Source organism: Diabrotica virgifera, chromosome 2 (genome assembly GCF_917563875.1).
Source record: "Diabrotica virgifera virgifera chromosome 2, PGI_DIABVI_V3a".
NCBI classification, from domain to species: Eukaryota; Metazoa; Arthropoda; class Insecta; order Coleoptera; family Chrysomelidae; genus Diabrotica; species Diabrotica virgifera.
Window position 1 is genome coordinate 186158478 of NC_065444.1, and position 24022 is coordinate 186182499.

At 35.4% G+C, this 24022-nt stretch overlaps 2 protein-coding genes across 3 annotated transcripts in view; one reads left to right on the forward strand and one right to left on the reverse strand.

Annotated features, from left to right (window-relative positions):
• The window catches only part of LOC126880316 (zinc finger protein 234-like), a 276883-nt gene that overhangs the window by 38394 nt on the left and 214467 nt on the right, over positions 1-24022 (reverse strand). The window contains exon 2 of one of the 2 annotated variants that reach the window (XM_050644122.1): positions 10212-10409. Coding sequence is in view for 1 of the 2 variants with exons in the window: in XM_050644121.1 (XP_050500078.1) it covers positions 10212-10461 (250 nt within the window). In the remaining variant the exon portion in view is untranslated. Of the gene's footprint in view, positions 1-10211; positions 10549-24022 lie in introns of those variants that run through there. The other variant, XM_050644121.1, reaches the window with a different exon arrangement.
• LOC126880320 (putative nuclease HARBI1) lies at positions 20926-23389 on the forward strand. The gene is made up of 3 exons (XM_050644126.1): positions 20926-21795; positions 21891-22172; positions 22783-23389. The coding sequence occupies exons 1-3, from the start codon at positions 21511-21513 to the stop codon at positions 23272-23274; spliced, it is 1059 nt and encodes a 352-aa protein (XP_050500083.1). The 5' UTR covers positions 20926-21510; the 3' UTR covers positions 23275-23389.

Consider the following 24022-nt stretch of genomic DNA (forward strand, 5'->3'; position numbering starts at 1 on the left):
CTCATCAAGCGATATAGATGGTGGAATGTAAATAACTGCCAAATAAAAAGATTTGAAAGATATATACAATTTGCACACCAAGAAGTCGATTTCGGGAAAATTTTCAGCAAACAGTGACGTATCAACTAACTCAGACTTAATACTAGTATCTACAGCAAAAAGTACACCACCACCACAAGTTAACCCCACTTGATCAAATTTACGATCACTTCGATAAACTTCATAGTTACCCGGAAATAATTCACTAGAATTTACTTCCGGTTTCAACCAGGTTTCACTTAATGCTACAACACTATATTCGCAATCACTCACACTTGAAGAGAACATGTCTATTTTACTGTTAAGTCCTCTGACGTTTTGATAGTAAACTTTGATTTCTTCGTTACAGATACTGTTGGGTTGACTTAGTTTAAAGATACTATTTTTGGAACATCGTTGATATATTTTATCCGACAGTTAGTATCACCAGAGTTTTTCCTATCGTATAGCTCTTGTTTAACTTTTTTATAATATTCTAATTGCCGTTTAGTACGATCCGCAGAAATCCCTATATTTTTGTAATTTTTCTTTGCTTTAAGTTTATTAGAGTTTATTAATATTTTCCTCGCAATATCTTCATTTTCAACTGTAATCTTGATTGGCCTATTTTTTGACTTATCGTCAGTACCCAGTCTAACGATACTCATATTAATGTTTGACAGCTCTGGAGACAATGAAGTTAGTATACTTGAAATAACTTCTTTATCGTAATTAGCTTGTTCTTGGGATGGTGTATTTTGTTCCGGTTCAGCAACATTAAAGAACATGACATTTTTCTTACGCTTTAGTCTATCGGTTACTTCCGATACCAAATCTTCAAAATCTACAGAAGTTTCGGTTTTAGCTTTTTCTGCATTTAAGTCTTTTATGTCTTTCTGGAGTTGAATTCTGGAGATTTTAATTAGTTATGTCATGAACTAGTTATTCCCAAATTTTGTTGTACTATCTCTAACATGAACGTCATAAAAAAAATAATAAAAACCGCGACTTTAACCCCTTATAACTACCCTCGTCCCCCAATCTGGTTTCCGGCTCTGGGGATTTTACTTAGTTATGTCATGGTCTACTTATTCCCAAATTTTGGTGCACTATATCGATCAGGAACGTCACAAAAAACCCAACTATAATTTTTATATTCACCCCTTCCCCCACCCCTTTGTCGGCCACGCAGGTTTCCGCCCCTCGAGATTTTAATCAGTCACGTCATGGCCTACTTATTCCCAAATTTTGGTGCACTATATCTATTCCGATCCGTGTACGGCGAAATTTAATTAAAAATGGATATAATAAAACAAACGGTAATTTTATTGTTGTAACGAAAATGTGTTTTGTTTAGGTCTCTCGGAAGAAAGGTTGATTGTTAAAAATGAGAGCGTTGGGTGCGACCCAAAGCGGCTGCCTGTCGAGTTGTTACTAAAAAGAAATACCACAACGATTACTGTTATCGTTCTTCCCTTTTGACCAGATGACTGACTAATAAATCATTTATTAGGTCTGGTGTATGCTTTCACAGTTACAACAAAAAACACTCGAATGCATAGTGAGTTGTTGACACACTTTATGTGGATGAGAAAACAGATGGTGACAGGGTAAAACCATGTTTTATATTTGAATGTGCATTTCGAATGACTAACGTTGTTTGGTTTTTGAGAAAAAATAATAAAAGAAATAAGATAATAAAATTAGCAGAAGTAGTAATTATAGCGTAATGCTATATACCCCCCTTCCGAGTGACCAAGTCAATAAAATAATACATAATATATATATCATAATAAAAAATGAAAATAGATAAAAAAAAATAATGCAAAGTTTATACGAGGAGAAAGAAAAAAATCACTTGATTCACTGTGAACGAACACTTCCTTGGTAAGTTCCAGTAAATCTTGCTTTCCTCTTTGGTCTGTTGTCTATTTTGCTGGATACTGTCATTTCTTTTGTTTCGTGATGGGTAGAGTCGTGAAGCTCGTACGCTGGTTTCAATCTGTCTATGGAAATTGTTGATTCTTTTCCATTTACCCGGACGACAAAAGTCTTGTCACCTCGCTTAACAACTGGAAAAGGCCCGTGATATGGGTTTTCTAAGCTGCTTTTGATTGTATCACGGCGGATGAAAACGTGAGAGGTGGTTTTCATGTCTTTGAAAATGAAGGTACTTTTGGATCCATGATGCGACGGTTGCGTAGGACGGAGGTTTTCGAAATGGTTTCGAAGCGTTTTTAAATAAATGTGAGCATTGTCGTCGGTGTTTCTTTGTGACGAAAACAATAGTTCACCTGGCAAACACAATGGTTCTCCGTACACGAGTTCGGCGGCTGAAGTACCTAAATCTTCTCTCCACGCTGCTCGTATGCCCAGTAACACTGAAGGTAGGCTTTCGGTCCATCGGATGTTTTCATGACATCGAATTGCTGCTTTTAACTGTCGATGAAACCTTTCTACCATACCATTTGATTGCGGATGATAGGCGGTTGTCCTTAAATGGGTAGTTCCAGTTAATTTGCATATTGACTTAAAGAGATGCGATTCGAATTGTCGGCCTTGATCTGTTGTGATGCGCTTGGGAGTGCCGAAACGAGCTATCCAACCAGAAAAAAATTGTTCTGGCTACTGTGTCTGCTTCTTGATTAGGCATCGGGAAAGCTTCTGGCCAACGTGTGAAACGATCGACACATGTTAAACAGTATCTGTTTCCTTCTGAAACCGGCATCACTATAATGTCTATGTGGACATGTTCGAATCGGCTGGAAGGTGGTAGAAAACTTCCAGTAGGTGAAACAATGTGGCGCGATATTTTCGATTTTTGGCACTGTAGACACGCTCGAGTCCATTTCCTCACATCTGATTTAATGGATGGCCAAACATATCGCTGTGTGATCATCTTCACAGAACTGTTGATTCCGGGATGTGCTAGGTTATGCATGGTGCGAAAAATTGCCATTCGAAGTGGTTTCGGTACAAATGGTCTGGCTGTAGATGTTGATATGTCACAGTACAAACTCACGTTTTGTTCGGAAAAGCGTATTTTCTTCATTTGAAGTGATGTTTTCTCACTAAATCTATTGTAGAGAAAATTGTCTTACCAGCTAGCGCCTGACCGAAATCTTCGATGTGCGGAATTGGATATCGATCTGGAACTGTTTTTTGGTTGAGACGTCGATAATCTCCGCAGGGTCTCCATTCCTCACCTTTCTTCGGGACCATGTGCAGTGGAGTAGACCAGTTGCTTTTCGATGGTCTTATGATGCCTAGTCGTAGAAGATTTTCGAACTCTTTTTTAGCCCATTGCAGTTTGTCAGGTGCTAATCGTCGAGGCTTCGAAAAAAACGGGTGGACCTGGTGTTGTATCGATGTGGTGCTTAGTCTGATGTTGAATGTCTTTCACGATACCGGCGGGTCGCGTGATTTCCGAAAATCTTAGCAGCAGTTCATGGTAACGCGACGCTTCCGCGATAGTCTTTACGCTGCCGTCGAAACACTATTTAACGAGTCCCTTTGTTCGAAGGGTTGTCGTACTGTCTACTAAGCACTGGTTAGCAATGTCAACTAGGAGCGCGAAATGGGAAAGAAAATCAGCTCCGATAATGGGCTTTGAAATGTCCGCCACTACAAATCTCCACGTAAAATCACGCCGTAGTCCGATGTTTAATGTCAAGTTCACATAGCCGTACGTCGCGATTTTAGTGTCATTGGTCGCGTATAGTTCGTATGAAGTCTTTTCGCGTGCACCCCGTACATATTTTCGTGGGAAAACGCACAGATCGGCTCCGGTGTCGATTAAAAACTGTTTTTTTGTATCATAGTCTGTTACGAAAAGGCGGCGAGACTTTGGGCTTCGATCGGATGCCGCATTTACCGACTGCCCGCGATGTTTCCCTGGAGCTTGCACGGACGAGAGCACTTTTGAGCCTGGTCACCAAAACGGTAGTGGTACCAACAAATGTCACTATTACGTTCCCTGCTGTAGCTCCTGTCTCTAGGATAAGGTCTGCCTCTTGAGTTGCTGCGGTTTCGACGGTATGTGTTAGCTTGTGCTTGAGCATTTGACAAGCTAGATAGCTGGATTTTCATTTCAGCTAATTCGGCTGTCAATTTCTCTATGGTACTTTCAAGAGCGTTAGAAGCTTCTGAAATTTGGGCCCTAGGAGCTATCGCTTCAGATATTGTGTCAGCTAGCTCGGCAACTGCGTCCAAACTAGCTTTAGCTTGAGTAGCTAGAATAGCCTGTGTAGACGCTGGCAGTCTACCTAACCACAGAGACCTCACAATATTGTCCGGTACCGTTGTGCCTGCTAAAGACTGTAAATGTCGTAAGAACTGCGAAGGTCTTCGATCGCCCAGTTCTTCATGCTCCAGTAGTCTTTTAATCTTTTGTTGCTGTGATGAACTAAGTCTCTTAATTAATTCTGATTTTAATTTTGCATACCTCTTTGTGGCTGGTGGTGAAACAATGATGTCCCTAATTTCTAATATGTAGGCTGTGTCTAAATTGGCAACTATATAGTTGAATTTGGTTGCGTCACTTGTTATATTTGCCAGTGTAAATTGGTTTTCTACTTGCAGGAACAATATTTCAGGATCGTTGGGCCAGAAAGGTGGGATTTTAACTGAAATCCGATCGACTGAGGCACTGGTGTTGGCACTGGTATTACCGTCCGTCATTTTCTATGTTCACTGTATATTATTAACCGGCAAAAATATATTATTAACACTAACTTTTGTTCAATTTTCGCGGCGGTTTAAATACTCGCGGGGTCACCAATATTCCGATCCGTGTATGGCGGAATTTAATTAAAAATGGATATAATAAAACAAACGGTAATTTTATTGTTGTAACGAAAATGTGTTTTGTTTAGGTCTCTCGGAAGAAAGGTCGATTGTTAAAAATGAGAGCGTTGGGTGCGACCCAAAGCGGCTGCCTGTCGAGTTGTTACTAAAAAGAAATATCACAACGATTACTGTTATCGTTCTTCCCTTTTGACCAGATGACTGACTAATAAATAATTTATTAGGTCTGGTGTATGCTTTCACAGTTAAAACAAAAAACACTCGAATGCATAGTGAGTTGTTGACACACTTTATGTGGATGAGAAAATAGATGGTGACAGGGTAAAACCATGTTTTATATTTGAATGTGCATTTCGAATGACTAACGTTGTTTGGTTTTTGAGAAAAAATAATAAAAGAAATAAGATAATAAAATTAGCAGAAATAGTAATTATAGCGTAATGCTATATATCTATCAAGAGGGTCACAAAAAAAATAATAAAAACCGCGACTTTGACCCTTTATATCTACCCTCGGCCCCCACTCTGGTTTCCGACCGTTGGGGAAAGTAATGTACACAACTAGTTCAACATATCCCTATATAGATTTTCCATATTACTTATCACGCACAAAATCCGCTCCCAGCTCTTAGACTAATAGTTTTTATTAGATTATTTGCGGTTTTTTTGTCATTTTAAAATTTATACATAATTTACATAGCACTTAAAGAATAACTGCGGTTTATTATGTTTAATATTTATACATACTAGTTTAATATTTACACATACTATAATTTTGTAAACTGCATATAAGGGGGTTAAACATTTGAAATAGATTTACTTTTTTTTGTTTATATTATTTTCTGCGCACGTACTTGAGCTCTCGTGGGTGTCCAATTGGGGTTAATTATTTTTTTATGGTATAGAATCACATACCAATCCACTTAGCGTTTGGTAATTTAGATATATCTAACCTTTTATCGTGTAATTAATTATTTAGAAATATTTTTGTGAATTTTTGTTAGGCAAGTAGAAGCCGCATTTTAATACCATTTTATTAAGCTTATGGTAAAGTTAAATAATATTGTAATATGTAATTGTTTTCAAATATCTTGGGAATCGATTTATTAAAATTGACTAATTCCTGATCTCAGACAATTTCATTTATTTTTTTATTTATTCAGGATGTATACTATACCTAGTATTTTGGAAGTAAACCTCTTGGTAAATTGGTGGTTTATTGAATAGTAACATAGGAAAGGCTGTGGGCCAATTTACCTGGCGCCCCTTATAAAACTTCAGATTTTCTTTTGTTTTGTGGACCGCACGACCATCTCCACTGTTTTGTCTAGCTGCGAGCCATTCCCAGACTGTCACCATATATGAATGTCCCAGACTGTCACAGAATATGCTTATTTAATTTAAAAATAATTCTACCATACTTCCAAAAAAAAATGCTTGAAATATTGATTTCAACCCCTACGCCCCCTTTTAAGGATAGCTATGACACAATTTTGATAGGCAACCCATACAAGTCGTATTTGCCTATGTTTGAAGTTTATAAAAAAATGTTTCATCCGGAAAGCAGATGGGTGCAGGTCGACCTATATTCGGAGTCCGTACTAGTGCCACTTTTTACAAATATCCTTTTATTGTTGCTAAGTGATATATATGTTCCTATGACAATGCACTGCTAAAAGATCTGTTGGAATTTTTTGTAGCCGTTTGGAGAGTGTTTGTTTGGTACATAAATCTTTTAGCAGTGCATTGGCATAGGAACATAGATCACTTAGCAACAATAAAAGGATATTTGTAAAAAGTGGCACTTATGCCTGGTTGCACCAACAAATCTTAAGCTACAGCTTAGCCCAGCTCAGCTTATAGATAGAGCCGCTTTAAGTCTAACTTACTTTGCACCATAATTTTCATTTTTATCTAAGCAACCTACATGGCAATCAATTGTGACAAGCTGAAAATTTATCTAAGACTCAATGGTGTAACGCGTATGTTTTGTAAGCTGAGCTTAAAGTACATCTTAAGCTTAATATCTGTTGGTGCAACCAGGCATTCGATCTATTAGCATTTCAGGTGTTCAAATATCTTGGGTATTTTACAACATACAAAATTAACATAAATCTGTTCTGTCTGCAATATACAGGGTGTTTTATTAAGAACTGTCCATATAGTAACTGGAGAAACCTTAGCACAAAATATGAAGATTTAACCTAAAACACTTAAATAAAATATTCCTCTTTACCGAGATACAAAAAGTTTTATTACAAATATTTTAAAACAGCCCATTGTTTTAACACCTTCCAATATTTCTTGTTCAAACTTGACAAACAGTTTACACATGTTAGCCTACTTTAACTAGTGTTAACAGATAGTTTTCTGCTATTACCAGAGGCATGCTGTACGGATCTATACTTCCTTTTTCACCCTCACAATCTTCGTCACTGTCTTAATAATCATTTCAGCATTTCGTTACTTTTTACAATAATATCATTCTTTGTCTCAATGCGATAGGGCAAGTAGTTTTCAAGTTGAGTAAAACTCAATTGTTGCGAATACAATGGCTAATGAAACAAATGGACAGGTCGAAAAGTAGTATTACCATACTTCAATTTTTATATAATATTCCCTATGTCTAAACTTATTAGTTTTCGAGATATTTTCATTTTTCAGAGCAAATTATTAATAGGGCTTTTCAATCACAGTCGAGACAAGTTTGAAACAAATGACAATGGATGAAAAGCCCTATTGTGTCTAAAATTTTCCAAATTGTGAGTAAGCCATGACTGAATTGTCTAAAACTGACAGTTTACGATTACCTACTGATTATCAGTCCGGTAATCAATGTAACAAATAAATAAAGAGCAATAATTTATTAGTAATAATTAAAAAAAAACATGAACATGATACAACATTTTTGAAACAATTAAAAACTACTTTTATATGTAAATGTAACAAAATAAAGAAAGAAAAATAATTTTAAGAAAAATAATAAGTCATGTTGAACACCTTATGTAATTAAATATTTAAAATATTTTATTAAAACTAGTTTTTAATTTTTTTAAATGTTGTATTTTGTGCTTGTGTTTTTTTTTGTAAGGATAAATTATTTTTCTTTCTTTATTTGTTACACTATTACATTTACATACAAAAGTAGATTTTAATTGTTTCAAAAATGTTGTAATTTGTGTTTGTGTTTATTTTTTTTGAAAAATTTATTACTAATAAACTGATTTTCTTTCTTTATTTGCTACATTGTTACATTGATTACCGGACTGATAATCAGCAGGTAATCATAAACTGTCAGATTTAGACAATTCAGTCATGGCTTACTTACAATTTTAAAAAATTTAGAGACAATTAATAATTTGCTCTGAAAAATGAAATATTTCAAAAACTACTAGATTTAGACCTAGGGAATATTATATAAAAATTGAAGGATGGTAACAGTACTTTTCAATAGTGACATAAAATATAGGGTGTTCCATTTAAAGTTACTGGTACTTAACAAACCTATATATTTTTTTGAAAGTTAAGAAGATTTCGAATATCAAATAAAATATAGGGTGTTCCATTTAAAAGAAAAAACATAATTTTGGTCTGCCACTATGTTATCGAACACACTGTAACATTGTACCTAACTAATTTTTTAAATTTGAAGCTCAAAGTTGGTTACAATTTTTGTTATTAATTTTTATTGCTATCTATTGCTATAGCGGATGTACTGAGCTTTATCACACTAATCAATCACCCTGTATAAGATAAGATAAGATTTAAGTAAATGAAAATATATAGGTAAACCATCTTCAACATTTAATTAAAAAATTTTTATATATCCTAACAGAATGGCATATTTTACAACATAAAAAACAAAAATCCAAACTATGCAATGGAGTATTATTTAAGTACACAACAAAGGACACTGCACGCATCTTATGAAAAAAATAATGTCACTCAAATACAATAAAATTAACATTTATAGATTCGTCTCAAAATTACAATGATTTTGTATCATTTCGCCATCTTTGAATTTTAATTAACAAAGGCGTAATTTGTAATTAAAGTTTATCAAAATCACATTTTTGAATTTCATAAGTGTCATTCATAAATACCATTAGTCTAATGGCTATTCACAAGGGTTTACCCAGCAAGCTAAGCAGATTACAGGAATTAGATACTTTTGTAGGCTTGGTCAAATTATATCTACTTTATTATTCTTGTATCAGTTTGTAGGTACATGTATCATTATTATTCCGGTAACTAAAATTTTTTGCTTAAATGGCATTATATGGGGGTGAATTTTAAAAAAATCTGTGGAAAAATTGGAAGGCTTATTTTGTTTCATACTCCTTTTGTATTATCCGAATATCTCTTTTCTTGTTAGAGCTGTAGAATTTTGTAAATAAAAACACTGATTGACTCATAAATATAAATATCATTGGATTGATAAGATTAGAACTGCCCGCATGCAGCCCAGATCTCAATCCTATTGGGAATTTATGGGATGAATTAAAAATAGGTATTCTCCATTATCCTAGGCCTCCAGAAAACTTGGTACAGTTATGGTCCTGGTAGAGGAATATCGGGGCTATTCCCCAGGCAAGGATAACACATCTTAATTTGAGGCCAAACAGATTGTGAGCAGGTGTTGCTGTGAGAGGTAGACATACTTTCTATTGAATTGTTTTGTTTTGTGTTCTAAATTTTAGTGCGATTGGTATTTTTAATTAAATAAACCTTTAAAGCAGTGTTTTTATTTACAGCTTTTACAAGAAAAGAGATACAGTAAAACCTGCCATATCCGGATCAATGTGGCGACAGACCGATCCGGATATGAAAAAATCCGGATATCAAGACCATTTCTTTTATAGTCTCTGAAACGTTTTCTCCTTCATACATTCCAGTAATCAACGCTGTCAATAACGTTCGTTGATAGACACGTTTCATAGATTCTATATTACATTATTTCGCCATCTTTTAGTTCTTTTGGGTCGGGATGAGAGGGTGCGTTGTCCAACAGCAGGACTGCCTTTCTCGGAAGATCTGGACGGCAGAACCGTCCAGATATGGGGAGGTCCGGGTATGACAGGTCCGAATATGGCAGGTTGTACTGTATTCACATAATTCACAAAACAAAATCTTGGGGACACTGGGGATTTTTTGTTACCAGAAAAATAACAAACGACATCAATACATGTACCTACAAACTGGTACAAGAATCTTAAAAATCGGAGTAGAAATAAAGTTTAAATTGTCAAACATAATCAAAAATTTTGGGTGGCGAAATTTTGCGCCGGTGAGTGTAAATAAACCTGAAATATTATTCAATACTTTAGTAAAATATCACATTCAAGGTGTAAGATATTTAAAAATGAAGAAGAGAAATCATTTTCTTACCAATGCTATGCTCCTCCAGTTCTGTTTTTATTTCAACTTTAATTTCATTATTAGATAAAACTGCATGGTTTTCTATTTTAATATCCTCTGAACAATAGTCATCTAATAGAGATTCCTGTGCATAACTGTTTTCATCTAGTTCAGATTTAACTTCTATATTGTTATAATTCTGTAGAGAATCTCCTTCATCTTTAATACCTGTTAATATTTCTTGGTTTTTACAGTGTTTAATATCTTCATTACATTCCATATTAAAGAAATAAATTAAATTAAAATTAGTTTTTAAATGTAATTTAAAATAGTCTAAACAAAAACAAACACTGACAAGTGACAGTTGACACTGACATTCCACTTCAACTTCAACCACCGTCAGTGCCATAGAGGTATATAACATAGAGGGAGCCACACTGCCCAAGGTTCATAGATAGGTTCATAGGGGTTAGGTTATCTTCTATGCTTATAACTATGATGGCGGAAGCGAGAGGGAGAGGAATGCCTACGTCACTCGTACGACAAAGTCAAGTTTGACAGTTGTGTGTGGTTATATTTCCGTATATTTTTGTGGAATTTTCTTATAATATCGTTTATTTGTTTAATATTTGTTGAGTTTTTAAGCATATAAGGACTATATTACTATAATTACTTATTTGGGTCCTATACAAAGGCAGTAATGACTTGTGAAGTGTGTTTTCGTAACCGTGTAAGGTTAGTTTAACAATTATAATATTACACATAATAATATGTAGTTTTGTATGTTATAATAATAAAACATTTTTAGATGAGTGGTGGTAACATTTGTAGCATAGCTATATGTAAAAGCAACTCCAAAATTCCTGAACCAGATGGAAACAAAATAATGTTTTTGGACATTTCCCAAATACCTTAACATTATCAAACAATAATGGATAATAAAATGTTACAAGATAAATGGGCCTCTAAACATAAGAAAATAGGTAGCAAACATTTCCTTGTGTCTGAATATGTTAATATTATGTTACGTCTTTTTTATATTTTAACCTAATAATAAATTATTTATATTATTCGTTCTATTGTTGTTGTATACCACCAAAAATGATAAAAGTGCTGCACATTCCACGAAAAACATAATAAGTAAGTACATACTTTACTTTTGAACAAAGTTCATATTTTTTGACATACCTCGTATAATATTGACAAAATTTGATATCTGATGATTGAATCTTAGGTTTTAGACCATGCAGAACTTTTTATAAGGAATAAGTTTTTTTCGTAAAATGAATAACAAAAAAGTTTCCCATATGTTTCCAACTTAAGTAGACACGCTGTATATAACAGGTATAATACCTAAAGAATGGCTCCAATCGACATTTATACTGCTACCCAAAAAAGCCAATGCAAAGGAGTGCAATGAACATCGCACCATAGCCTTAATGCGTCATGTCTTGAAATTGTTTTTAAAAGTGATTCACAATAGAATACATAAGAAATTAAACGAAGGCATAAGTGATACACAAATGGGATTTAGGAAAGGTCTGGGAACACGGGATGCACTGTTTGCAGTAAGTGTTCTTTCGCAGAGATGCCTAGATATGAATCAGGAAGTATATGCCTGTTTCATTGATTTTGAGAAGGCATTTGACAAAGTGCAGCATAATCGTCTCAAAGAAATTTTGTTAAATAAAAACATTGACAGTAGAGACATTAGAATTATATGTAACCTCTATTGGAATCAGACAGCAAAAGTGAAAGTTGAAAATGAACTGACTGAGGATATCCAGATTCGTCGTGGGGTGCGCCAAGGGTGTATTTTATCACCATTGTTATTTAATTTATATTGTGAAGCCATCTCAGAATTAGCGTTGGCCGAAGTCAATGAGGGCCTAATAATAAACGGTGAGCCACTTAATAATATAAGATATGCTGACGATACCGTACTTTTAGCGGGAACACTAGAAGAATTGCAACACCTTGCTCAACAACTAAATATACATTGCAACGATTATGGACTAAAAATAAATTTGAAGAAAACCAAGTTCATGGTATTTACAAAAGCACAAAACATCAGAGTTAGACTGGTACTGGATAATACAGAAATTGAGCAAATATCTTCGTACAAATACCTTGGAGCATGGATCACAGAAGATACTGATCAGACAAAAGAAATAAGATGCCGCATTGAAATTGCACGATCCATTTATAACAAAATGAGGAAACTTTTCTGTAATCGCAATATCAATATAACGCTCCGGATAAGAATGCTTCGTTGTTATATTTTCTCCACCCTTTTGTATGGGGTTGAGGCATGGACACTAAAACAATCCAACATTAAAAACCTGAAAGCATTCGAAATGTGGTGTTATAGACGTATTCTGAAAATATCATGGACAGGTCGTAAAACAAACGCACAAGTGCTCGAACAACTAGGAAAACAATGCGAAGTTTTAAATTCCATAAAAATCAGGAAGTTAGAATACTTGCGGCACATCATGAGAGGTGAAAAATACGAACTATTAAGGAATATAATGCGGGGCAAAATCAAAGGCAGAAGAAACGTAGGAAGACGTAACATCTCGTGGTTACGCAATCTCCGTGAATGGTTTGGATGCAGCTCAATTGAACTATTCCGGCGAGTAACCAACAAAATTATAATTGCCAGAATGATTTACAATCTCCGATAGGAGCGGAACTTTAAGAAGAAGAAGAAGTAAAAAGAAAGCATCCAGGTAATAATACTAAATTTCTTTTCTTGTTAAGCAGGGTTGGCAGCAGGTTTAAACCAATATGCTTAAAACTTTGGTTTAAACCAACTGGATTTTAATAAACAAACCTGATATTTTATTGAGCCTCCTTGAGTATTTAAAATTTTGAATACAGTTTCTACAGCAGATGTCGAAAATCAAGATTAATAAATTCTATATTTTTTACATATGAATTTAGTTATTTTGAATATTATTACGTTTGAAAATTATATTTTTTTGTTATATTAATTTTTTGTAGCTGTAAATAAAAATAAAAGTTGTCTTTCATCATTTTTTTCATTGTTTATTACTATTATTTTATAAAATAATTTATTCATTTTTAAAGTATTTAGACTTATTATACTTTGTATCAAATAAACCTGGTTTAAACCAAAAACCTAGTTTTTTGATTTTTTGAAAAAAAAAACCTTGGTTTTTGCCAACCCTGTTAACAGCAGGGTTGTAATCAATTGGTAAGAACACAGTGCCAAACCTAACATAATTAGAAATTTAAGTTTTTAAAAGTTATATATTATTTTAGAAAAAATTGATATCTTGGCACCAAAAGTTAAAGGTGAACATGGAACTTTTGTATGCGAAGAATGTAGGGCTACCTTTGTAAAGCTTGGTAGCTTAAGGATGCATATACAACAAAAACATGCAGGTAGAATACAAACATTATTCTTGTTTTGCTATATAATCCTACGTAATTACAAGTCTCTTGAGTAGTGGAGAAATAAGCCACGACAAAGACAGGCTAAACAGTTTACAATAGATCTGTTAAGGTTGCAGTGTGTCAGGCAATAAACCACTCTATTATCTATATCTATCCTACTTATTATTTTGTTTAATTTTTAGAAAAAATGCAAGAATTAGTTCCTGCTAAGAAAAAATTTCATTGCAAACAAACAATGTAATGACGAGTTTGACATGTTGAAAAAATTAATCATGCACCGAAGATCACAACATGCAGTGATCAATAAGGAACTAAAGTGCCCATTGTGTCCATTTACAGGACCATCATCAAACATCTAATTAGCCATTACCAAACAGGACATTCCTTGACAGTTGCTAGTGAAACACTTTTCTTTCAAACATTTGAGGAATTTCAGGGGTGGAAAATGACTACTGAAAGGCAAACTTTTTCATCATTTGTAAATATGCATGGTCTTAAGAAGGGTGTTAACTGCAAAAAAATAAAATATACATGCCATAGATCGGGCAATATCAGAACAAGGGGGCAACATATTAGATCACTGAAAACATGAGGCAGTAATAAAATCAATGGGTATTATTGGACAGTTTTGCAATACTCATGTTGGACATAAATTAAAAGAAGATATGGGGCATCTTTTTCTATCAACATCAGATCGACAATATATTGCATCCAAAATAGCTGCAAAAATACCATTGCAATCTATACTAGATGAAGTACGGGATTCTGTTACTAACAGTAAACTAGAGCGAACCCATTTACTAACAAAAAAGACCTGTACAACATTGAAAGAGCATTTAACCTAAACAGATCTGCTTTCCGTCATGCAAATGATGCCATTAGCGTTGATGCTTGGGTAAATGAGCTTAAAGTCAGCGGATCCATTCTATTTTATAAGCCACAAGGACGTTTATCCAATGAGTACCCTCAACTGAAACAAGAAGATTTTGTGCTAATGATAATGACTGAAGGACAAAAGGAATTATTATTAAGGTTTGTTTTTTTAAGTATTTTGGCATATTTGTAAATTGTACTTGTACCTACATCTTTAAAATTTATTTTTTAAGATTTGGTGACGATTGCATTTGTATGGATGGAACCCATGGGCTAAATGGTTATGGATTTGAGCTTCATACAATACTTGTACTTGATGATCTCAGAGAAGGCTATCCAAGTGCATTTCTAATTTCTAGTTGGAATGATGCTGAACTAATGAAAATCTTTTTTTTTTACATGTTGAAGAACAAATTGGGAAAAAAATTAAGCCTCGAGTCTTCATGTCAGATATGGCTGAAGCCTATTAATAATGCTTGGCTACAAGTGATGCATCCTGCTGAATTTAGGTATACTTAATTTGCAGTTTTAGTATTTTAATTAAGTTTTTAATATTACTTTTAGACTTTATTGCTCCTGGCATGTAGATAGGGCTTGGCGGAAAAATTTAGAAAAAGTTATTAATAAGGAAAAAAGGGTAAAGATACATAAATGTGTTTAAATATGTCTTAAAACATATTTTTTAGATTCTCATTTACCAAATGCTTAGAATGTTGTTGCAAGAAACAGATATAGAAACTTTTAATACCTTAATGCAAACATTTTTGGAGTTTTGCCAAGGAAGCCCAGAATCTGTGGAATTTGCTAACTATTTTCAACAACATTATGTAAATAAAGCAGAACATTGGGCATACTGCTTTAGACTCTATAGTGGTCTTAATACCAACATGCATATAGAGAGGATGCATAGGACCATTAAGCACCTTTATCTTAATGGAAAATATGTTAAAAGATTAGACAAAGCCATCAGTGCCATATTAAACTTTGTGCGAGACAAACTTTTTGTAATGTATCCAGCTCTCGGACTATCAACTGCGTCGGGCGCGCGCAACGAAGAATTATTTACAAGCATGCGCGAACTACTTTCATAGGAGCTAGTCCTGTCGCCAGGGGGGGTACAACGGCCTCCTTAATTCAGATGGACTTACCCAAGGTTTTTTTATATATTTTGACCCGCAGAATACGAATTTTTTAGGTAACAGTCGATCCGGATGTCGATAAGATTGTTATAGACAAAGAACTTGAGGAATTACATAACAATGATTTCTCGCAAAACAAAACATATTTTTTTATTTTTTGGGTCATTCTAGGCAAAAAATGTTCTGACAAGTTTTTTCGTAGGATGCATAGTTTTCGAGGTAACCGCGGTTGAACTTTCAAAAAATCGAAAAATTGCAATTTTTGAACCCGAATAACTTTTGATTAAAAAATAAAGTAGCAATTCTGCTTACCGCATTTGAAAGTTTAAGTCAAATTATATCAGTTTTAATTATTTGCATTGCCAAAAATTTATTATTTTATTGTTAAACAAAGCTATAGATACCTAGTGGGTAAAATCGAAAGAGTAGGTAGAGTAGCTACAAGTGCAAGCGAGGCAATTTCTACGTAGCATGCGTTAAAACGCATGTATTAGGCACTGGAAACACTATGTGTTTACGGCTTTTTTTAAAAATAAAAAAGTAAATTTTTAGCAATGCAAATAATTAAAACCGATATAATTTGACTTAACCTTTTAAATGCGTTAAGCAGAATTGCTGCTTTATTTTTTAATCAAAAGTTATTCGGGTTCAAAAATTGCAATTTTTCGATTTTTTGAAAGTTCAACCGCGGTTATCTCGAAAACTATGCATTCTACGAAAAAACTTGTAGGAATATTTTTTGCTTAAAATGACCCAAAAAATACAAAAAGATGTTTTGTTTTGCGAGAAATCGCTGTTATATAATTCCTCAAGTTCTTTGTCTATAACAATCTTATCGACATCCGGATCAGCTGTTACCCAAAAAATTCGTATTCTACGGGTCAAAATATATAAAAAAAACTTGGGTAAGTCCATCTGAATTAAGGAGGCCGTTGTACCCCCCCTGGCGACAGGACTAAGCATGTTGTCCTCATGAATGGTTGTTTACATTTTATTAGTTATATTTACGTAATATGTACCTACGTTTAATAAATGGGTAGTAATTCCAAATTACTGTTGTATTAATTAGATATTATGTCAACCCAGGCTTGTACTTTAAACTGGCGGCGAGGATAAATGGAATTTAAGTGCTTTGTTCATCCCGGAGATATAATAAGACAAGGTTAGTAAACATGGCAGCTTACGGAAGCATAGAAAATTTCAATACTAATGAGCCAAAAAATTGGGACTCCTACGTCGAACGTATGGATTTTTTCTTCACGGCCAATAATATTACCGATCCAGAGAAGCAAAGAGCCACATTTCTGAGTCTGTGTGGGGCAAATACTTATGAAATTATAAGGTCTTTGGTTGCACCAGCAAAAGTTAGTGATTCGAACTACGAAGAGATCACTGCAGAGTTGAAAAAACATTTTGCGCCAAAAACGTCTGAAATTGTCTGCAGATTCAAGTTTTATAGGCGAAATCAGCAAACTGGTGAAACAATTTCTGTGTATCTAAAAGAATAGCGAAAATTGGCAGAGCCATGTGGTTTCGGAACTGCCCTGGACACAATGCTACGAGATAGATTAGTCTGTGGGATTCTTGATGAGACCTTACAGCAAAAGTTGCTCGCCACAGAAAAGTTAAAACTTAAAGACGTGCAAGACATGTGCCTGGCACACGAAGTGGCTGTTCAAAGTTTGCAGGTGTTACGGGAGAGTGAGTTAAACACAGAGGTGAACGCAGTAAGTTTTCGTAGAAATCAGCCAGGAGAATCAAAACAAAAATCAGCGGATCGCGAACGGAAAAAGTATTTTCGGTGCGAAAAGGAACATTCTCCTGAACATTGTGAACACATTCAATCAACCTGTACATTTTGCAGGAAAATTGGACACATTGAAATAGCTTGTTTTGGTAAGAAGAAAGACCAAAATCAAAGACGCAAAGTGCATCAGACTACCGAGGAATCGACATCAAATACTCAAAGTGTTTGTTATCAAAGTAGCGACTATAATTTTTCGTTATTTAACGTGACGTCTGATAGCATTACCGGTAAATATTTAGTAGACGTGCTACTCAATGACAAAAATGTGATAATGGAGGTTGATTCGGGCGCAAGTTTCTCAGTGATTAGCAAATCGACCTACCATAAAATATTTAGTGAAAATCGACCTAAATTAAATCAATCCAGTGTTATTCTACGCGATTATCAAAATACAGTGATACCCATACTGGGTGAGTGTCTAGTGGATGTGAAAAGGGGTCAACGATCAGCCAAGCTTCCCCTTATAGTCACGGAAGGAAACCGCGCCAGTCTTCTGGGTAGAAACTGGTTTGAGAGGTTAGGATTAACCATAGCAGGGGTAAGTCAGATTTATTCCATTATTAATTATCAAGAAGAATACCCAGATGTATTTAACACGGATTTGGGATCTTACCGGGGTCCCCCAGTAAGTTTTTCGTTAGACAAAAATGTAAGGCCAATTATGCTAAAAGCACGTAAGGTTCCCTTTGCACTAAAAGACAAGATTGAAGCTGAATTGGACAGGCTTATAGCGCAGGGTGTTGTAGAGCCGATTACACACCCAAAATGGTGCACCCCAATTGTGACCGTTTGCAAAGAAAACGGAGAGGTTCGGATCTGCGGCGATTACAAATCTACATTGAACTTAACGCTAAATTCAGAACCTTATTCAGTGCCAGCGGTACAGAACATTTTATCCACTCTCGCGGGCGGTAAAGTGTTTGCAAAACTGGACATGGCGCAAGCTTATCTGCAGTTGAGTGTCAACCGCGAAGCTGCGGAGGCACAGACAATTATTACGCGTAAGGGAGCTTTTAAATGCAATCGTTTACAGTTCGGTATATCCGTGGCTCCACAAATTTTTCAAAAATTCATAGACACTAGATTAACTGGTATTTCGGGTGTACTACCGTATTACGATGACATTTTAATAGGAGGTACCTCAGAAATAGATTTAGACTCAAAAGTGCGCGCAGTATTATCGCGTTTCCAGGAAGACGGGTTGGGCTGCATTTACGTAAGGAAAAGTGTGTTTTTCGAACAAAGACAATAGAGTTTCTCGGGTTTCAAATTAGTGAAGACGGTTTACGTCCCACTAAAGACAAAATCGCGGCCATCACCAATTCGCCTGCTCCGACTAATAAAACCGAATTACAAGCTTTTCTTGGACTTTTAAATTTTTTTCATGTTTTCCTAAAAGACAAGGCAACTATTGCAAATCCGTTACATGCACTGCTCCGAAAGGACGTTCCTTGGCAGTGGCGTTTCAAAGAACAAAAAGCTTTTGAATTATTAAAAGACATTTTGGCAAAAGAACCGGTGTTGGGACATTACAGTGAACGGAAGGATTTATTTTTGACGTGTGATGCTAGCCCTTACGGGGTAGGTTGTGTGCTTAGCCAGCGCGATGATGAGGGACGCGAATATCCAGTGGCGTACCATAGTCGTACTCTATCGTCTGCGGAACGAAACTTCGCCCAAATCGACAAAGAAGCACTGGCCATAATATCGGGCGTTAAAAAATTCCATGAATATGTATATTACAGGAGAATAAGCATAAAAACGGACCATAAACCATTGCTGGGTATTTTTAATCCAAAAAAAAGGTGTCCCAGAGATACTGTCACCCAGAATGCTTAGATGGGCCCTTATGTTATCTGCGTATGATTACGAATTATGCTACATACCTGGTGCAAAAATTCAGAATGCAGATGCTCTTAGCAGGTTGCCACAAAAGGTAAATACGCCAGAACCGCCAAACTCAGATGACGTTTTGATGCTCGAGAACATCCCAGAAAAACTAATCTGTGCCAAAGACATCGCTAATGAAACTAAGAAAGACCCAGTGTTATCTAAAGTTTTGCAGTGGGCATGGAAAGGCTGGCCTGAGGAGAAAATTAAATTTTCAGACGAATATACTCCTTATCTACAACGTAAACACGAAATTAGCTGTTATCAAGACTGCCTGTTATGGGGTACGAGGGTAATAGTTCCACTTGGAGGGAGGAAAACAATACTGAACTTGCTACACTCAGCACACCCTGGAATCGTAAAAATGAAGTCACTGGCACGCTCATATGTTTGGTGGCCAAATCTCGACAAGCAAATTGAACACCTAGTAAATACATGCAGCGAGTGCCAGGAGTCTAGAAATATGCCAAAAAAGGCTCCAATCCATCCGTGGGAGTGGGCCAGAGCTCCATGGACAAGGATACACCTCGATTTTGCCGGTCCATTTAAAGGGAAAATGTTTCTGATAATCATAGACTCATATTCAAAGTGGTTGGAGGTAAAAATCGTTCCAAATACCTCTAGTGCTGTGACTATAGACATTTTACGCGGTTTATTTGCCACTCATGGCATCCCAGATGTTGTCGTATCGGATAACGGAACTAGTTTTACGTCGGCTGAGTTCCAAGATTTTTTAAAGAAAAACCTTATTAGACAAGCATTGGTTGGACCGTACCATCCAAGTAGTAATGGGCAAGCGGAGCGCATGGTATATACAAAATGTAAAAAATGCAGTTAAGAAAATGACAGATAGCAATGAACAAACCAACATACAAGTAGCATTGCACAGATATCTCCTTACTCAGCACATTACACCCCATTGTGCGACAGGGAGATGCCCATCCGAAATATTAATGGGGCGGAAGTTAGGCTCACTTTTTGATCGTCTACAGCCTGATTTTAGGAAAGAGATGCTATCCAAACAAGAGATCAAATATCCCAAGGAAGCAGGGCCCAGAGTTTTTCACGAAAACGAGACTGTATTTGCAAGGTCATTTACTCCTGGTCAAAAGTGGCTTCCTTCCAAAATAATTGAAACCACCGGGCCATTAAGCTACAAAGTTCAAACACCTGATGGTAAAATTTTACGTCGTCATTCTGACCAAATAAGAACTCGTGTATGTGACCAGGAAACCACAGACGAAGTTACACCGTCAACCTCGATGGAAACGGGAATACGCGAAACTCCGCAACAGCTTTTCCCGCATCCTAACGATTTGGTAGATCCAGAACCAGAACTTGGAGAGCAGGTCTCTGAAGTCAAGAAGCCACCCGCTCGAATAAGAAAACCTCCAAAGTATTTGGAGGACTATGATGAGTAAATTCATCTAGGAGGGAGGAGTGTAATGTATCCAGCTCTCGGACTATCAACTGCGTCGGGCGCGCGCAACGAAGAATTATTTACAAGCATGCGCGAACTACTTTCATAGGAGCATGTCGTCCTCATGAATGGTTGTTTACATGTAATTAGTTATATTTACGTAATATGTACCTTCGTTTAATAAATGGGTAGTAATTCCAAATTACTGTTGTATTAATTAGATATTATGTCAACCCAGGCTTGTACTTTAAACTTTTTGAAAGACTTATTGTGTTCATAAGGGGAAGGTGTGCACTAAATTATCTGAATTAAGGCAAGGACACAAAACAAGTGAAATGCTGGATATAAGTAAAGTTGAAGCAATTGATGATGGTTGGTTGGTACCATCAGCTTCAAGAAATGAAAACTTTGTTCTGATACAGTCAGAATGTACATGCAAGCTTGAATGTAGTGAATGTGGTGTGTGTATTCACCGTTATGCATGTACATGTGTAGACTGTAGCATTAAGTGGAATATGTGTAAACATGTACACTTACTGCCTTTATTAATAAACACGTACTAAGGCCGGGCTAACTTTAGTCCTCGGACTAAGGCAATATCCCTATTAATAAACAGCGACTAACCCTGAACTAAGCTAAACCCTCTCTAGTCTCGGACTAAAATTTAATCCAATGTAATAGCAGGTTTAAATCAAGACTAACGTGACATTGACGGTTGGTGTTCATAACCTTAAAAACGTTTTATTTGTTTTTACATAAATCAATATTATTTTTATAATGGAGAGGGACTATTTTATAGACGATTTAAGATTAATACAAGAAATAAATGAGTATAGAAATCAGCGGAATATTCCGAGACACATAAAAATATATAAAATTAGAAAAAATCCTTTAGAGGAATTAGAAGAAGGTGAATTCAAAACCAAATACCGCTTTTCAAAAGCCACTGCAATTTTTATAATTGACATGGTCAGAAATGACTTAGCTGGCGATTTTAGAGGTGGACATGTACCTCCACACATAAAAGTCTTGTGTGCAATAAGAACTTGGGCACGTGGAGAAGTAAGTAATTATTATCAAAGTTAGTAATAAAAGTGTACTTATATTATAAATTTTCTACTGCTCTAAATTTACTGATTTCTTCATAATCTCAACAGATTCAAGATGATGCTGCAGATATTATTGGTATCAGCCAGCCAACAGTTTCGCTTGTCTGTAAACAAGTTGCTTTAGCTCTGGTAGTACACAGAGCTCAGTGGATTAAAATGCCACAAAATGATCTGGAGCAAAATAGAGTGATTGCTGGGTTTTATGGAATATGTGGGTTTAGGCAAGTGGTTGGAGCTATTGACTGCACCCATATTCGAATTCCAAAAGTGGGTGGAAACATTGGGCAATATTACATAAACAGAAAAGGATACAGTTCAATAAATGTACAAGTAAGTTAAGAGTAATTGTAGACTGATTTGGAATATACTTGATGAAAGTTTACACTTTAATGACTTTTAAAATAGAGTGATGAGCGTGCTAATAACTGGCAAAATAAACGCAAAAGATGGAAAGCATATTAAGTTGTGAGATAAAAAGAGATGAAACTGGTAGAGGTGAAAAATTTAGCGATAGAAACGTATAAATTTACATTGCATTGATAGTTTCCCACCTTTAGACGTATCAGATGAGTATGTCAACTAAAACTGTGGCTGTCGCAGTGTTAGTTGTCAAACTCGTCCGGTACGTCTGAAGGAGGGAAACATTCAATATAATGTAATTTTATACGTTTCTATTGCTAAATTTCTCACCTCTACTAGGTTCATCTCTTTTTATGTCACAACCTAATATGATTTCCATCTTTTACGTTAATTTGCCGGTTATTAACGCACTCATCTCTGCATACAAGACATCTGTACATTTTCCCATTGATTTTATTTATAAATCTAGACAATTGTTTTTAAACATTTTCTCAAAACAGTTGTTACGGGTTGTAAATAAAATGATTGTGAAATAAAAGTGTTTTTGTATATTTCAAGAGATAAATATGTTCTCTTTTAGGTTGTGGCCAATGCTAATTTGGAAATTATGGACATAGTAGCTCACTGGAGAGGCAGCACTCATGACTCCAGAATATTCAATGAGTGCAGATTAAAACGTAGGTTCGAGCAGTCAGAATTCAAAGGGAGACTATTGGGAGATTCAGGCTATGCCTGCTCCCCTTATTTATTCACTCCAGTCCTAAATCCGACAACACAACAGGAGGAACGTTATAACAGGGCACATATACAAACCCGCAACACTGTGGAACGATGTTTCGGTGTGTGGAAGCAAAGATTTCGCTGTTTACTAGATGGGTTTAAAACCAAATTAGATAACACCAAATTGTACATTGTAGCGCTGGCAATACTTAACAATATTGCCATCCACCACCGGGATATGATTGAAAATATTGACCAACCAGGAAATGAAGACATACCAGTAATACCTGCAATTAATAATAACATTAGAGGAAATGCAGCTAGAGCTGCATTTATTAATGATAATTTTTAGTTGAATGGAGATAGATACTACCCAATTCCTTCTCAAAGAGTTTGGCAAATATATTTGGACGGATGTTAAAAAAATACAACCTTTATTATTGCAAATAAAAAGTTATCAAAACACATTTTATTATTATTATTTTTCTTCTTCCTCTTTATAAGCAATTCTGCTTGTTCACTGACAGATTGATACCTACTCGTATATGGGATGTTGTCACTGCATCTTTTGTACAGTCAGCCAATACTTCTATCAATTGGTGATTTATCTCTTGTTATTTTGATCATCCATGTCTCCCCCATTATGCTTATATGGTTATTATATTCCTTTTTTAAGTTGTTAATCATTTATACACTGTACATTACATAAGTCATCTAAAATCTTCACTCCTCTTTCGATCTCTCAGCGTATTTTCGGTAATTCTTTTTAATGCTGACATTTCTGCCGTTTCCAGTAGTCTTTGTGTTGTGTCTGATGCAATGTCAATATTGATTTTACACTGGCTTTATAAATATTTCTTGACTTCATCTCAGTGTTAGTATGTCGCTTTCACCATATAATGTTATTAAGACATCTTGCCAGTCTATTTGCTTTTTGTACTTGAATTCTAACTTTTTTGTCCAAGTCTTAATAGCTTAACGATGTAATTCCAAGATATTTTATTTCCATTATTTGTTCAATACTGATACCATAAATTTCTATTTTACATCTGATTGGTTCTTTACTGAATACTATTGTCTTAGTTTTGTGTGGGAGATGA

Coding starts and splice junctions, on each gene's coding strand:
- LOC126880320 (XM_050644126.1), top strand. CDS start 21,511: ATGGAGAGGGACTATTTTATAGACGATTTAAGATTAATACAAGAAATA. Junction 21,796..21,890: donor GAACTTGGGCACGTGGAGAA/GTAAGTAATTAT, acceptor TAATCTCAACAG/ATTCAAGATGATGCTGCAGA. Junction 22,173..22,782: donor ACAGTTCAATAAATGTACAA/GTAAGTTAAGAG, acceptor GTTCTCTTTTAG/GTTGTGGCCAATGCTAATTT.